Source organism: Lynx rufus, unplaced genomic scaffold (genome assembly GCF_022079265.1).
Source record: "Lynx rufus isolate CCGP_SWC_20201006 ecotype Redwood Valley unplaced genomic scaffold, mLynRuf1.p SCAF_7, whole genome shotgun sequence".
NCBI classification, from domain to species: domain Eukaryota; kingdom Metazoa; phylum Chordata; class Mammalia; order Carnivora; family Felidae; genus Lynx; species Lynx rufus.
Genome location: NW_025814889.1, coordinates 20,205,946 through 20,222,049, shown reverse-complemented (window position 1 = coordinate 20,222,049; position 16,104 = coordinate 20,205,946). Strand labels below are relative to the sequence as shown.

The 16,104-nt window shown below is 49.1% G+C and overlaps 1 protein-coding gene across 2 annotated transcripts in view; it reads left to right on the top strand.

The window, feature by feature from the left end:
- The window catches only part of DNAJC1 (DnaJ heat shock protein family (Hsp40) member C1), a 219,546-nt gene extending 208,549 nt beyond the window's left edge, over positions 1 to 10,997 (top strand). For both annotated transcript variants that reach the window (XM_047065329.1, XM_047065330.1), the window contains exons 10-12: positions 6,367 to 6,415; positions 7,921 to 8,381; positions 10,828 to 10,997. In XM_047065329.1, coding sequence (XP_046921285.1) covers positions 6,367 to 6,415; positions 7,921 to 8,381; positions 10,828 to 10,896 — 579 coding nt within the window. In that variant the 3' untranslated portion in view covers positions 10,897 to 10,997. The remainder of the gene's footprint in view (positions 1 to 6,366; positions 6,416 to 7,920; positions 8,382 to 10,827) is intronic.
- The last annotated feature ends 5,107 nt before the right edge of the window (positions 10,998 to 16,104 follow it).

Below are 16,104 nucleotides of genomic sequence, written 5' to 3'. Positions count from 1 at the left end.
ATATCTATTTTTCTAATAGATATTGGTGAAATGGACAAATTCCTAGAAAGACAAACTATTAAAACTGAATCAAGAAGAAAAAGACAATTGAAATCATAACAAGTGTAGAAAATGAACAAGTACTTAAAATACCTACCTACAAAGAAAAGCCCAGATCCAGATGGCTTCACCACGGAATTCTACCAATTTAAAGAATACTAGTACTTTACAAAATCTTCTAAAAATAGAAGAGAGTGGGGGCACCTGAGTGGCTCAGTTGGTTGAGCCTCTGACTTCAGCTCAGGTCATGATTTTGAGCCCTGTGTTGAGCTCTGTGCTGACAGCTCAGAGCCTGGAGCCTGCTTCAGATTCTGTGTCTCCCTCTCTCCGTGCCCCTCCCCTACTAGTGCACATATGCGCTCTCTCTCTCTCTCTCTCTCAAAAATAGACATTAAAAAAAAAAAATAGAAGAGAGTGAATACTTCCCAACTGATTTTATGAAGCCACTATTAGCCTTATACCAAACCAGAAAATTACAAGAAAACTGTAGACGAATTTTTTATGAGTATGAATGCAAAAATCCTAGACAAAATACAGCAAACTAAATCCAGCAACTTATAAAAATAATCTGATACCCTGATCAAGTAGGGTTTAAGTCAGGAAATGCAAAGGTGATTCAACAGCTGAAAATCAACTATTAAAGACATGGTATCAATAGAATAAAAAAGCAAATAGCACAAATCATCTCAATAGAAGCATATGACAAAAGCCAGCACCCTTGCATGATAAAAACACTCACCAAATTAGGAATAAAAGAGAATACCTCGACCTGAGAGTGTCTACTAAAACCCACAGTTAACATCAGCTTACTGGTGTAAGAGGGGATGTTTTCCTGATAAGAAAGAAGACAAGGATGACCGCTCTCACCACTTTTTTCAACATTGAACTACAGGTCTAGTCAAGGAAGTCAGGCAGAAAAAAAAATAAGATTGAAAAGGAAGTAAAGTGTCCCTGTCTGCCGATGACATGATTTTATATATACAAAATCCTAAGGAATTCACTAAAAAAAAACTATTGGAACTAATGACTTCAGTAAAGATTGGAGGATACATATCAATATGCAAAAATCAGTTTTATTTTTATAAACCTGCAGTGAACAACCTAAAAATTAAATTAATAAAGTAATTTCATTCATAAATAGCATCACAAAGAATAAAATACTTAGGTATTAATTTAACAAAAGAAGTACAAACTCTGAAAATGACAAAACACTGTTGAAAGAAATTGAGGTTCAAAAGAAGTGGAAAAATATCCCCTGTCCATGGATCAGAAGTCTTAATTGTCAAGATAGCAATATTACCGTAAATATAAGAGCTAAAACTATAATTAAAAACTATAAAATTATAAAACTATAATTGAACCTCATCAGAATTAAAAACTCCATGCTTCACAGGACACCATTAAGAAAGTACAAAGATAACCCACAGAAATGGGAGAAAATATTTGCAAATCATTTATCTGATAAAGGGCTTTTATCCAAAATATATAAAGAGCTCTTTACAACTAAATAATAAGCGAAATCACCCAAATTTTTTAAAAAGTGGAGAAAGGATCTGAATAGACATTTCTCCAAAGAAGTTATAAAAACGGCCAATGAAAAAATGCTCAATATCATTAGTCATTAGGGAAATGAAAATCAAAAGCACAAGATACTACTTCACACCCACTAAGATGGCTAGAATCAAAAAGTTGGATAATAACAAATGTTTGCCAAGATGTAGAAAAATCAGAAGCATCATACACTGCTGATGTAAATATAAAATGGTACAGCCATATTGGAAAACAGTATGGCAGCTCCTCAAAAAGTTAAACATAGAATTACCATATGTCTCCACAGTTCCACTCCTAGGTATATACCCAAGATAAATGAAAACAGTTTGCCCAAGCAAAAACATATCCACAAATGTTTACAGCAGCATTATTCATAATAGCCAGAAAGACTAAAACAACACAAATGTTTATCAAATGATGAATGGATAAACAAAATGTGTATATTCATACAGTGGAATATTATTCAGCAAAAAGGAATGAAGTACTCATATATACTACAACATGGATGAACCTGGAAAACATTACCCTAAGGGAAAGAAGCCAGCCACAAAAAAATCTATACATGATATGATTCCATCCATATGAAAGTCCAGAACAGGAACATCTATGGAGACAGAAAGTAGATTTATGGTTGTTTATTGCTTGCTGAGCGACGGGGTAGGAGGGGGAGAACGGAGGACGGTACCTACAGGGTACTGCACTTCTTTCTGATGTGATAAAAATGTTCTGACGTTGGCCATGATGATGGTTATACATACCAATATACTAAAACCACTGAATTGTCACTTCAAGTGAGTGAATTGTGTGGTATGTGAATTACATTTCAGTTAAGCTATTTAAAAAAAAAAAAAAGGAGATCTTTGTGTACTATTCTGTAATAATCTCCAAAATGTTTTGTTAAGAAAACAAGTCCAAGAAAAAAAAGAATTATCTCACATCTTAGATGTGGCGGTAGTTACTTGAACCTCTGAGTGTGTTTAGGGTGCCTCAGTAGCTCAGTCAAGCGTCTGACTCTTGATTTCAGCTCAGGTCATGATCTCGCAGGTTTGTGAGATCTAGCCCCACAATGGGCTCTGTGCTGAGGATGTGAAGCCTGCTTGGGACTCTCTCTCCCTCTCTCTCTGCCCCTCCCCTGCTCGAACTCATTCTCTCTCTCTCTCTCTCTCTCTCTCTCTCTCAAATACATTTAATAAATAAATAAAATTCATAGAACTATGTGACGAAAGAGAAAAAGATAATTAAATCTTTAAAAAACACAATAGAAATTGAGAGAGAAGAAGGATTGTCACCAGAGTTGGTCACCCTGGTAGTGAACACCAGGAAGTCTTCAAGAAGAAAGTTACACCTGAGAGTACCTTGAAGGATGGTTTGGCTCTAGAGAGAGAGATATTTAAGGGGAGGGTTGATGAAGAAAGGAAAATCGTTTCAGGCAATGTTAAGGATGACAAAAAGTACAGGGTAGGGAAATTTCTGTCTGGGGGAGCATTAATTATTCAGTTCTGCTCAAAGGAAAGCTACCACAGGAAAGAGAACAGACCACAAACTGTGGATCTCTTTGCATGTCAGGTTAAGAATTAAACGTTACATAATCAGTGATGCGCCATGAAAGGAATCTGATCAGAACTCTGCTTTAGGGGTATTAATCTATAAAAATTATTGGTAAGTAGGAGTCCATTTAGAAGGCTGTTACATTCATCCAGCCACGGGAGAATGAAGAACTAAGAGAGGAGGTGTGATTTGTGAGCAGGGAACAGACGGGGTTGACATTGTGGAGAGTGTAGCAGCTGGCGGGGGCGGGAGGCAAAGGTCCACAACTGGACTCGGGTCGTGAGCCTGGGTGACTGGGATGACAGTTCTATCAAGAAAAGGAAGGGCGCCTGGGTGGCACAGTCGGTTGAGCGTCCGACTTCAGCCAGGTCACGATCTCGCGGTCCGTGAGTTCGAGCCCCGCGTCGGGCTCTGGGCTGATGGCTCAGAGCCTGGAGCCTGTTTCCGATTCTGTGTCTCCCTCTCTCTCTGCCCCTCCCCCGTTCATGCTCTGTCTCTCTCTGTCCCAAAAATAAATAAATGTTGAAAAAAAAAATTTAAAAAAAATAAAAAAATAAAAAAAAAAAAGAAAAGGAAGCAAAAGCAGACAAGTCGGTTAGTTTGGTTTGAGGAACTAGGAGATCGCTAAATAAGAGATTCAGGGGCAGTTAAAGAGGGCAGTCACGTAGCAGAGCGGAAGGAGAGCATCGCCCATGTCCTCATCTATGCAACAAGAGATTTGGATTCCAAAGGCAGCATGTTACAGGGACTAAGAGACAAGATTTCAGAACCCAACTTGTCTGTGTTCAGCTACCCGTCAGCCTTTTAATCTTGCGTATGTTCTCTATGCCCTGTGAGCCTCGGATTCTGTACAATGGGGGTAATATTACATACCTACCTACTGTGGCTGCTGTGAGGAATATTTGTAGACACATATCTTAGAACAACGCTTGGTACAAAGAAAGCTTATTGCTATGTAGACGAAGGCCCTTTCGATCTGATGACCCATTGTTGTGTGGTCAATTCTGTTATACTGCCACTCCAAGGAAGAGGTCAGGGCTAGACATACAGGTTAATCATTCCTTTTCAAAAGTGTTACTGAACCTGTGGCATGAGATACCAACGGAGAAAATGGAAAGAACATATGAATGGCAAGGATGGAATGTTGAGGAGCATTATATGGGGTGGGGGGGGGTGGGATGGGCAGTGAAGGAACATTCAGAGAAAGAGAAAGCCAAAGGGAGTAGAAAAGACAGCTTAAGGGAAGATCACCTTCTGGAGTGGAGGCCACTTGAGCTCAGCGTGAAGAATCATGGGACACGGCTGACGGACAGGGAGAAGGTGAAGATGAAAGCAAAGGCAATTAGGGGCACCCTGGTGGCTCAGTCGGTAACCGTCCAACTTCAGCCCAGGTCATGGTCTCACAGTTCGTGAGTTCGAGCCCCGCATCGGGCTCTGTGCTGACAGCTCAGAGCCTGGAGCCTGCTTCAGATTCTGTGTGTGTCTCTCTCTGCCCTTCCCTCCGCTCACACTCTGTCTCTCCCTCTCTCTCAAAAGTAAATAAACGTTAAAAAAAGAAAAAGAAAGAATGCAAAGGAAATTAATAGATGGAGCATAGTTCTGGGAAAATTCAAGAGGAAGGAAGATAATTTCTTTGATTTGGGATAAAAGATAGGAAGGATATAAAGTGATGTAATCAGAATTTTGAGTTGAGAAAGTTGGAAGGCAAGGAGACTCATGTTGGAGAACTTCCTTTTTTCTCACATTAAATAAGAAACAAGGTCATCTGGAAAGAGAGGAAGGTAGGGAATAAAATTGAAGAGTGTTTCTAAGTGGCTTTAAATATTTTCTCTAATTCTGTCCTTTGTATGAATGAAAAACAAATGACCCATGTCAATTATAATAGGTAGTATTTACTGAGACTTGAATATCTGCTCGGTATCCTGCTAAGAGCTTATTTCAAATTTAAAACCTAATAGGCAAATGGTATTACTAGCATTATGCACATACTACAGAGGGTAATTCTTGACACAGAGAAAGGATTGGAAATTGCTTAAGATCACCCAGCTAAGAAGAGGTGGGACCAAGATGAGTCTACCTGAGTTCTTAGCAATCAGGCTTTCTGAGGTTTTATTTTCAAATCTCATTAAAGCAGCGAAACATTGATTCAAGAATATGCATGCATTAATGGGATAGAATACAAAGTGTAGAAAAATAGTTCACGTATACAGTGGCACTAATTTTAATAAAGTTAACATTTCTTTTTAATTTTTTTAATGTTCATTTATTATTTTGGGAGACAGAGCGTGAGCAGGGGAGGGGCAGAGAGAGAGGGAGACACAGAATCCGAAGCAGGTTCCAGGCTCTGAGCTGTCAGCACAGAGCCCGATGCGGGGCTCAAACTCAAACCGCTAGATCATGACCTGAGCCAACGTCAGATGCTTAATCAACTGAACCACCCAGGTGCCCCTAAAGTTAACATTTCGAATAAGTGGGGAAAGGATGGCTTGATTGAAAATTCATTGGGCAATCAACCATTTTTAATTTTTTTAATTAATTTTGATCCTGTATTTTAAGAAATCAGAACAGTGTTGTCAGTGGCAGAGTAGAGATTAACTTAAGGGCAGAAGAGAACTTTCTGGGATAACAGGAATGTTCTATAATTTGATTAGAATTAGAATGGTTATATAGGTCCTTTTTGGGGGGGTCAAAACCCATTGAATTGTACATTTAAAATCTGTATATTGAATTATATGTAAATTTTATATCAATTTAAAAAGAAATCCATATGTGGATCTCCAAGACATTGTTAAATGAAAAGCAAGGTATAGAACGAGACAAATGATGTGATACCATTTATACAGAGAACAAAGAAGTAACAGCGACTGAACGAAACTCTTTCTGTGGCCCCTCACTCATGTACGTACGTCTCGTGGGCCTTGTGTTAGGAAGTATTTTCTTCTTCCTACTCTTCTAGTGTTAGCCTACTATGCTCTTGTGGTTTCTTGAATGCAAAGAAAAGACAGACTTTTATGTTAGAACATTCGTTGAATTTCTCCACCGTTTATGATACTCAAACAAAAGTTTCCTTGTTGCTTAACTAAAGAGTGGATGGATGAACGAGGGTCCTTCTAGGCCGAAGATTCAGTAAACCCGGTTCGTTCACATGGACCTTGCGTGAAATAGGTCACTTGACCTACAAGAGATATGTGGAAAGTAAGATTTCGTTGCGTTTATATTTTGGAACAGGTGACAACCAAAGCCAAGCAACTGAAGGATTCAGTTACCTGCTCCCCAGGTGAGTCAGTGCCCCCTTCACCCCACTGAGCTAAAGTGACTTCTCCCACACAAATCCCTTTTCGTAAGGGTGGGTGCTAAGATGGACCTGATAAGTTTAAAAACCCTAAAAACCTAGTTCTTTGCTAGTACTGGGGGAGGGGCACACAGCGGGGGGAACCCTCTGGACGCCACACAAACGCGCGGTGCACGGCTCCCCCATACGGTCCACCTGCCAGCCCCACGCACACGGAGCCGTCTTTCAGAATAGACCAGCAGCTTTCCCAAGAACCCACATTTCTCAAAATATGTTTCCTCCAAGACTAACTGGAATTTTGCTAGAGTCTCCATACTGTTTGCCTGGAACCAGGAAGAGAATACTTCCTAAAACCTTCTAACTTAATTTAAATACAAGTCCCAAAGACAGCAATGCAGGTGAGCAAACCCAGATATCTCAAAAAGCCGTCCCCAGCAGGGATTCAATGTGGGGCTCTGCCGGCTTCAGGAAAGAAGGCATCTCCAGATTCCTGTTCTGCGAACACAATTCTTTGTTGGCACAGAGGCTAAAATGGGCAGTGAGAGGCCATGTGAAAAGGCCTTCCTGCAAGGCCTGCACTCTGTATTCTGGAAAAGGCAGTGTGGTGTAGACTGTGGCACAGATAGGGATCTTACTAGAGCATTGGGGGGGGGGGGGGGTGTAAAAAGTGACCAGAACAGGAGACGTATGGTTGAACATTCAGGGGCATCCCTGAGATGGCGCCTGAGAGCCAGTCCGTTTGCTCTTTACTGGCCAACGTGGTGGCACAGTGGCACTGGAAGCAGCTTGGAGCAGACAGCACGTCCCACAGCGTCGGTGGCTCACCTACAATGGTGTGAGCACAGCGCGAGTTTAGACAGATCCATTTTAGCTCCGCTAATGGAACGAGTCGTCCCAGTTCTGGATCGTAAAGAACATCCTTCCTTATCTAAAAAGTGTCAAAGAGAGGCGCCTGGGTGGTGCAGTCGGTTAAGCGTCCGACTTCAGCCAGGTCACGATCTCGCCGTCCGGGAGTTCGAGCCCCGCGTCGGGCTCTGGGCTGATGGCTCGGAGCCTGGAGCCTGTTTCCGATTCTGTGTCTCCCTCTCTCTCTGCCCCTCCCCCGTTCATGCTCTGTCTCTCTCTGTCCCAAAAATAAATCAACGTTGAAAAAAAATAAAATAAAAAAAAGTGTCAAAGAGCCACTTTGCATTCTTTGGCCACAACCTGATTCTGTACGTGGCCCTCAGTCCCTCAGAGCGTCGGAAAGGACAAAGAATCAGACAGAACTGGGTTCAAATCCCACCTCTGCTGCTCTCTGAGACTGATTTTTGCCATCTGTAGAATTAGGATAATGACACCTATCTTTCTAGAACACCGTGAAAATTAAGCAGAATCGTAGGTGCACAGCGCCTACCACACTGCTGTGTTGGTGACAGCCGCTGTTACTCTTGTCACCTGCATTGACCTTGCCATTCCATCTGTGTGATAAAGTGTGTCCTTCCCCACAGGAATGGTCAGACTCTCCGAACTCAAGTCAACAGCCCAGAATCTCCGGCCCACCAGGGCCGCCACGGCCTTGCCAGATGACATCATCACCCAGCGAGAAGATGCACGGCAGGCCGGGGAGGAAGACAAGGAGGACGAGCAGGAGGAGGAAGATGACGACGAGCAGGAGGCAGTGCTCCCGGAAAGCCGGCCACGGAGGCGGAGGCCGGCCAGGCCGCCTGAGGCGGCAACGAGGGTGGAGCCCGAGGAGAAGTTCAGAGGGAAGAGGCAGAAGGACTTCGATATTTCAGAACAAAACGAATCCAGTGATGAGGAGAGCCAGAAGAAAGAGAGAACTCGTGCTGCCGAGGAGCCATGGACTCAGAGTCAACAGAAGCTTCTGGAATTAGCATTACAGCAGTACCCAAAGGGATCTTCGGACCGCTGGGACAAAATAGCCAAATGTGTCCCGTCTAAGAGTAAGGTGGGTGAGGCGGGGGAAGAACAAGACCTGCGCGGCCAGCTCCACCTAATTGCCCACCTTACGCACACCCCTCTAGCGACAGCTGTCTGCGTGACCGTCCGGTGCGCTTCTAAGAGCATGGTCAGTCTGTGCACCGGATTGATTAGTGTGTATGAATGAGGTCAAGATTCTAAGGAGACCGTACAGACCGGTTGGTTTTCCTCAGAAAATTCCATGCATAGAGGATAAGTTTCACCCACAACAAGCCCGCCAACCTTCTGGAGCATTCGCCCCAGTCTGGCAGTTTGAGAGGAGCACGGGGGTGGCTGGGCCGCACCCTCATCCCCGGGGCAGCGGGAGCAGCCCTGGCGGCCGGCAGGCCCTCCCCCCGGCAGAGGCTCCCTTGAACCAGAGTGGGGGAGGTCTCCCTCCAGCTCTGCGAGGAGCCTTTACCCCAGGGTGAGCGCGTGGCGGCCCGTGTCATGCTGGTCATCGGGTCCACAGTGCACATCACTCTGGACTCAGCAGCTGCACCAGACTGGCGAGGCCCTGGCGGCGGGGGTGGGGGCCCGGGCAGGGATGACATGTAGGATTCAACCCACCCTGCAGCCTTGACTGTACTTTAAGTCTTTTCCCCGTTTTCGGCTCTCGGTATCTGCTTACAAACCCCCACAGGTAGTTCCCAGCTAGGCGGGCAGACGGGGTGCCCCACAGAGAGCCAGCGCTCACCCCAGCCTTTGCCTTCCGTCTGCCAGTTCATGCTGCGGGGCTCACGGTGTGAGCTTTCCCACTCGGGCCTTTCCCGAAACACACACCGTCTCCTGAGTGTCTTCCCTCCTCGCTATACTCTCAGTCTGAGGCACCAAGGAACGCGGAGAAATCAGAAGAACGAGTCTCTTCTGCCTCCTGTGCCTGTCACTCAGTAGCCTCTGGGCACATTGATGTTCATTTACATTCTTATTTTTTTTTAATTGAGATTCGATGTTGGAAAATCTAGCTTGTGGCCATAAATGTCCCCGTGTGTACAGGTCTAGTTATCTATCACCTACTTTAAAATGATGGAGTTGAGAATTCCCGGGGAGAAAAATAAACCATTAGCAGTTGATCTATTTGAGAAACACAGATTCTCCCAGCCTCTCCAACTGGTTTGCCAGAAGTAATTATTTTCCCTGAATTTCCCTAGCATCTGTCAGGACACAGGCATCTACATGTGTGATGAATTGACATTGGCTTCAAATGAAGGAGCTGGAACCGTGGATTCCTAAGGATAGAACATTCAGAAACTCACTGCCTCAGGGTTTGGAAACCCTCCCGTTTGAAACAGACACGAGCAGCCCTTTTATTGTCCCGCAAGTGTTCCCCTTAAGCCTTGACATTGGAACCAGTTCCCGGAGAGGTGGCCTGCTGACTCGTCTGCTAGGGAGCGAGTCCCTAAACGTGGCCTGCAAGCCGCTGGCGATGCTGGGCCTGGAGGAGGGGACTTTGCCTGAGGCCTGCGGCTCAGCGCTCTGGGTCGCCGTGGTCCCGGTGAAGTCCCCGCATCATGCCCGGGGCCTCGCCAGTGGGCAGCACAGCTATTAAGAAAAGGCTGGTATTTTAAAGACTGACCCCGTGCGCGTGATCGTTGGGGATCCAGAGAGGCACTTCTAGAAGCATCCCTCATACCACTCCTGAGCTAGAACCCTAGGAAGAGCATGAGCACCCACTCTGTGTCCCCGGCTGATAGAAGCATCTGGCAGGGAGCAGCGATCATGTTGCTCTAGACCTTAAGTTAGTGAAGGCTTCCAACGCCTCGGAGGGGAGTATCTCTTAGCCAGAAACGGGAACAGACTCTGGAAAGTACCTCATGATGGACAGGAGAGCGTGAGGCCCCCTGGCACCGCCCGCCTCTGCTCTAGGCCCGACTCCTCGCCCCCAGCGGCCACGGCCACGGCCACGGGCAGGATCTGGGCGGCGCACTCCCCGCCACGGTCCTGGGCGCTGGGCCAACGCGGCCACCACGGGAGGGTCCCCACGGCCCCTTAAGGAGAGGCAAACCCAGATGGGATAACAGGGCGGCCGGCCGGCCTCAAGTTGTCCGCTTGCTCTGACGAGACGAGCGATGACAGGGAAATGTGAAAGCTGCTCGTTATCGTTAGCGAGTTGAGAGGCATCATCGTGATGCCCGTGGTGTGCCTCACACGCAGCAGCACGGGCCCCTCACGCCAGCGGCCCACGCTGCACCTCACAGGACTGCCACTGGCCTGGGGGCACCCGGCAGCACGTGGGCCCCGGCCGGGGGGCCCTGGCGTGTGCGCGTGGGCCCGGGCGTGAGGGCCGCGGGGCTCGTCCAGCCGGTTGCAGGCCGGCCGTGGGCAGAGCGGACGCTCACGAGGCCGCCTCCCCGCACAGGCCGCGGCTGAAGCCCACGACGCTCACGCTGATCTGTGGAAATAACCGTTTCACCTCTCTTTTTCTCTTCCTGCAGGAAGACTGTATCGCTAGATACAAGTTGCTGGTTGAACTGGTCCAAAAGAAAAAACAAGCTAAAAGCTGAATATTCTGGAAGATGATGTTCACCTTCATTTTCCAAAACGATTATTTTAAAAGTCTTATGCAGAAATTTGCATTTTGTACCTCAACCTTTCTATACGTCATGTGCCTTAGTAAAAAAAAAAAAAAAAAAAAAAAAAAAAAAATTAAAAAAGTTTTTAAAATGTTGTGCTATATTGTTTAAACAAAGACTATGTTACAGGAGAAAAAGTATTCGGGTATTTTACAGATAATTTTCCCTCTCATCATCGCAAAGTTATTTCCCTGCGAACAAACTGAAAAGTGCTAACAATCGGCAAGTACAGGATTTTCAAGGAACAAATGAGCGAACGTGTAAGAATTAAAACTTAATGTGCTTTGGGGCACCTGGGTGGCTCAGGTCACGATCCCAGGGTTGTGGGATCGAGCCCCACATCGGGCTCTGCGCTGAGTGTGGAGCCTGCTTACAGCTCACACTGTCTCTCTCCTCCCCCCCCCCCCCCCCGCCACCCCGAAAAAACCTAATGTGCTTCTGTGAGTCAAAAGCACATGGGTTAACGAGCTCATTGGTAGCGGGAGGCAGGTGCTTGGGGAGAAAAGCGGGCTCACTTCTGAGCTAGCCGGCTGGCTGAGAAGAGTGTGAGGTTATCTCAGATGCATCTGGAAGAAAACTCCGTGTCGATGAACAAGGATACAAGGTGACAAAGGCAGCCTACTCCAGTTCGGGCTGCTTGGGAGGAACGCGTTCCCCACTGCAAGACCTTCCAGGGGACACGTGGGACACGCGGGAGAGGTGGTGGGGACCCGTGAGGTTGGTCCTGGCTTTCGACAGCCGAAGTCACTGTTCTGTGCCGGTTTCTGCTGCCCTGTCACCATCTGCCGAACGCTGCCTTCCAAAGCTCCCATCATCGGGTCAGGGCTTGCACACGGTTTGCTAAGTGCGAACCGTCTAAACTCGGAAAGCATTACGATCACGAGGACACATGTAAGGGAGGGACTTGAGAAAACATCTATGAAGAGATCACTTCTCTCTAAGGACTGAAATAAGATTCATTTCCTACAGGAAAGTCTGGTGGCAGCAGCCCCACTGGTCCCATAACCGTTCACCCCCCCCCCCCCCCCCCCCCCCGCGCAGGTCGCACCACCAGGGAAACTGAAATGCAAAAAAAGGGCAGGTTACCAACTAACTGGCTCCGTGGTCATTTGGTTTTCACAAACAGCCCCATCCAGCCCCGTCCCAGTCAGGTCACTGCTCTGTCCTGGGCCGGGGGACAGGCGGGCGTGGAGAGGGGTGGGGGGCCGGTGCTGTCACCGTGTCGTCCCGGCCGTGCTGGCCACCCTTCCCGACAGCGAACCGGAGCTCTGCAGGCCACCGGGACAGCCCCGCCGCCAACGGCTGCTCCCCCAGGGCTCGTTCCCGAAGCCGTGGGAACGTCGCTGCATTTGTCGCGGGCCACAGCTCACCTCCCCGCTCACCGGGGGGTCTGCACGAGTAAAACGTGCACGGAGGGAAACAAAGGAGAGAATGAGTCCGTCCTGGCTTCATTCCGGGCCCGGGACCCACTCATCTGAGTCCGGCTTCAGGCCTGGCTTTCGTGCAGCCTGGTGGTCCAGCTTAGCCGGTCTGTGGGTCCGTGAGCGCGAAAGCACGCCCCTTACTTGCAGTACTTGGGGTTCCTGTCACACATACCCCCAGACCGCGTTACAAGTGTCCTGGGCTCCCGGGGAGGGGCGGGGAGCAGCCCACAGGGCTCCAAACATGCCCGAGGATAGCACAACCGAGACAGAATGGCCTCTTTTCTAGACTCAAGGAAATAAGTCTAGCATGGCTTTCTACGCATGACTGTTCTGCCTACTAACTTCTTCAGAAAGAAGTCAGCGGCGCCTGGGTGGCTCAGCTGGTGAAGTGTCCGACTCCTGATTTCGGCTCAGGTCATGATCTCGTGGTTCGTGAGTTCTAGCTCCTGCTATCAGCATGGAGCCTGCTTGGGATTCTCACTCTCTGTCTCTGTCTCTCTGTCTCTCTCTCAAAAGAAGCTTCAAAAAAAAGGAAGAAGTCAGAAAGGAGCCCTTTCTTCAGGAGACTCTGGAAGCCGTCAAGCTGTGTTGAAGTCGGCGGGCCAGTGGGCAGGCCAGAGCTCAGTGACACACGGGAGACCCATGGGGTTCAGTCTGAACAAGGTCACGGCCCAGAAAGCAAGGGAGCCTCCAAGAAGAACGCACTACACAGATCACGGGGAGGGGGAGGGGGTAAAGCGCTCGGCAACACCAGCCGGCCGCCCCTTCCCACGCCGCCTTCTCCAGGCCGGGCTCCCCAGAGATGCGCTCCCCTTTCCAGAGCCGCCTTAGCTGTTGGAGCTCCAAGGCCAAGCTGTGTGACATCAGGTGCCTCGGTTTACCTCTTTGTCTCCGTGCAACTAGAAAAAGGAAATAACGGTAGCTGCTCCGTACGTTGTTACGATGATAAAGCTAGATAATGGGTGTAAAACCTTCACATGCTGAGAATAGCACTCTTTTTCCATCTGACCAGCCAGACTTCCTGTCTCCATCATTTCAAGTGGCTGTTGATGCGTTAGCAGGGCTGATGGGCCCGACGGGGTGCACGGCCCCTCATGTCCTGCGGTTCCTAGTCCCGGGGGTCCCCACTCGCTGGGTGCACTCGCAGGAGCCTGGGACCCCGGCAAAATCTATTTTGATTGTGTAGTTTTCAGGGAGCGAGTCCACACGTTTCACTAGGTGCCCCCCGGGCCTCTCGCCCGAAAAAGCCTCTTTCCAGCCTGTGCTGCAGTATTCATCCTGACGCGGCCCAGGGAGGGCCAGAGTGGGACAAGGAGAAGCCTCAGACTTGGCCTCTGACACCCAGAGGCTCGGGCCCCAGCTCTGCTGCTTGTGAACCGGGGCGTCCGTCTCCTGCCCCGAACACGCAGGTGTGAGTGTGCGCGCAGCCTCACGGGAAGGCAACGGCCTTCCGAGCAGCGGCCGCCTGGCCCCGGCCCCCACCTCGTGCTCCCATACGGTCTAGGGAAAGGGCGGAGGCTCAGAGTCAAAAGACCCGCGTCGGAATCTTGGGTCAAGTGCAGTGAGCGAGGGGGGAACCGGGCCACGGAGAGGGGGGTTTGGAAGGAGGCCGGGGGCACCCGGCAGAGGGTGTGGAGACCGGGCTTGAGGCACGGGATGCCGTTTTGACTCTTCGAGGTCCACACGCCCATTCAGACCCCAGCAGAGAACAAACAGCCACGCCGACCCCAGTCCCTTCCTGTTGGGTTGGGAAAGCCCTGGGCTGGCAGAGGACACATCCCCTGAGGACGCCGTGTCACCAGCCCCGCACGGCCAGGCGGAGCCCACGAGGGAGCTCCAGTGATTTAGGTGGACCTTCTCCACTGGGGCAAAAACCCCCCAGCTACAGTTCTCTAAACTGTGATAGCACTTTTTTTTTTTTTTTTTTTTTTTTTTAGTTTATTTATTTTGAGAGAGAGCAGGGGAGGGGCAGAGACAAAGGGAGAGCGAGAATCCCAAGCAGGCTCCACGCTGTCGGCACAAGAGTCCGAGGTGGGGCTCGAACCCACGAACTGCACGATCACGACCTGAGCCGAAACCAAGAGTCGGATGCCTGACCGACTGAGCCACCCAGGTGCCCCAATAGCACCCATTTTTAAAGGCCGCTCCCGTGTTCTCCGGTTTTTCCTCACAAAAGCCCCGACTGGCTGCCCGGCTTCAGCCCAGCTCCTGCCTGCAACAGGTGCCCAGGGGCGTCGAGCCACCTGCGCTGTGCCTCACCGGCTTTATTTGTAGAAACCAGACAGACGGCTCCGCTTAGGTTTCTCGCACACGATGTGCTGCTTTCTGTGGAACTTGTACGGGAACGACCTAGAGGTCCGGCACGAGCCTCCCGCTAGACGTCCCAACCCCGCTAGGGGACGATCTTTTCCAACAGAAACACTGCAGCCAGCGGGTTTACTCCGCCCTGGGTTTGTGTTTTCAAATTCCCTGCTTGGTTTTAGAGGAAGATGATGATAAGCTTTCTACCATAAATGTCTTGGGATAACCTAAAAACACGCCTCTCACCTCGGGCCCGCTTCCTGTCGGGTGCCAGTTCCGCCCCCCAGACCACATCCACCTACCCCTTTGAAAGCAGAGACCTAATCCCTCTAAATGACCAACTATTTCATTCCTGCTTGTTTCTGCAGAGTATGTTTTTGTAGTTGTTTTAGCATTTAGGTTTTTCCCCCAGAATCTAAAGGTCACAGTTTAAATTCTGATATTCTATCCACACGGTCCCAAGTGGCCCAGGACAGTTCCAGTTTACAGCTGACTCAATACACCCATTTTGGACAGTGTGTAACATGGTCGCGGGTCCATGTGTGATTGCTAACAGATGGCTGATCGCAAACACCCTGAGGGATTCTGAATTCCTCCGAAGAGGACAGACAGCGAGGAGACTTCGGCATGCATTTGCTTTGCCTTTGCCTTAGAAAGTCCCAAGGGTGTGTTGATCCCGACCCCCAGTTCCTCCCAAGGCACCCCACCCCACTCAGGGGAAACTGAGGCACGGGACACACCTGAGTCAGAGTCCAGACGGACCAGGGACTCCTGCAACTGGCTCTTGTGGTCCCAGTGCCTTTGAGAGAGGGCCGAGGTTGTATCCGGAGGCTGAGGGGCAGGGAGGCCTCAGGGTGGGTCCAAGCGACCACAGTGGCTTAGATGAGTCAATATTAGTCATTGGTCAAAACAGTTTGACACCCCATCCTAAATTTATTTAAAAATATTATTTTTAATGTTCATTTTTGAGAGAGAGAGAGAGTGCTAGTGGGGAGGGGCAGAGAGAGAGGGAGACGCAGAATCTGAGGCAGGTTCCAGGCTCCCAGCTGTCAGCACAGAGCCCGACGCGGGTCTCCAATCACGAGATGTTGACCAGAGCGGAAGCAGGTCGCTTAATGGACTGGGCCACCCAGGGTCCCCGCACCCCAGCCCCCCATGCCCCCGTCGGTTCCTACATTTTAAAGTTCCTTCCCACCAAATGGTCCTAAAATAAAGCCAGCTTTCCAAGCAACAGGCTGAAAATAAGCGCCGTTGTCTCTGGCCCAGTGTCCCGTGTAACCTCACTCGCTCTCTGCACATGGAGCAGGGTGCTCCGGGCGGGGCCGGTTTGGCCACAGGTCCCAGGAGGAGGCCCCTTTATAGACTGTAAAGGCGGTGGGTGGTGGCATGGGTCTGTCACGCAAACACGCGGAGG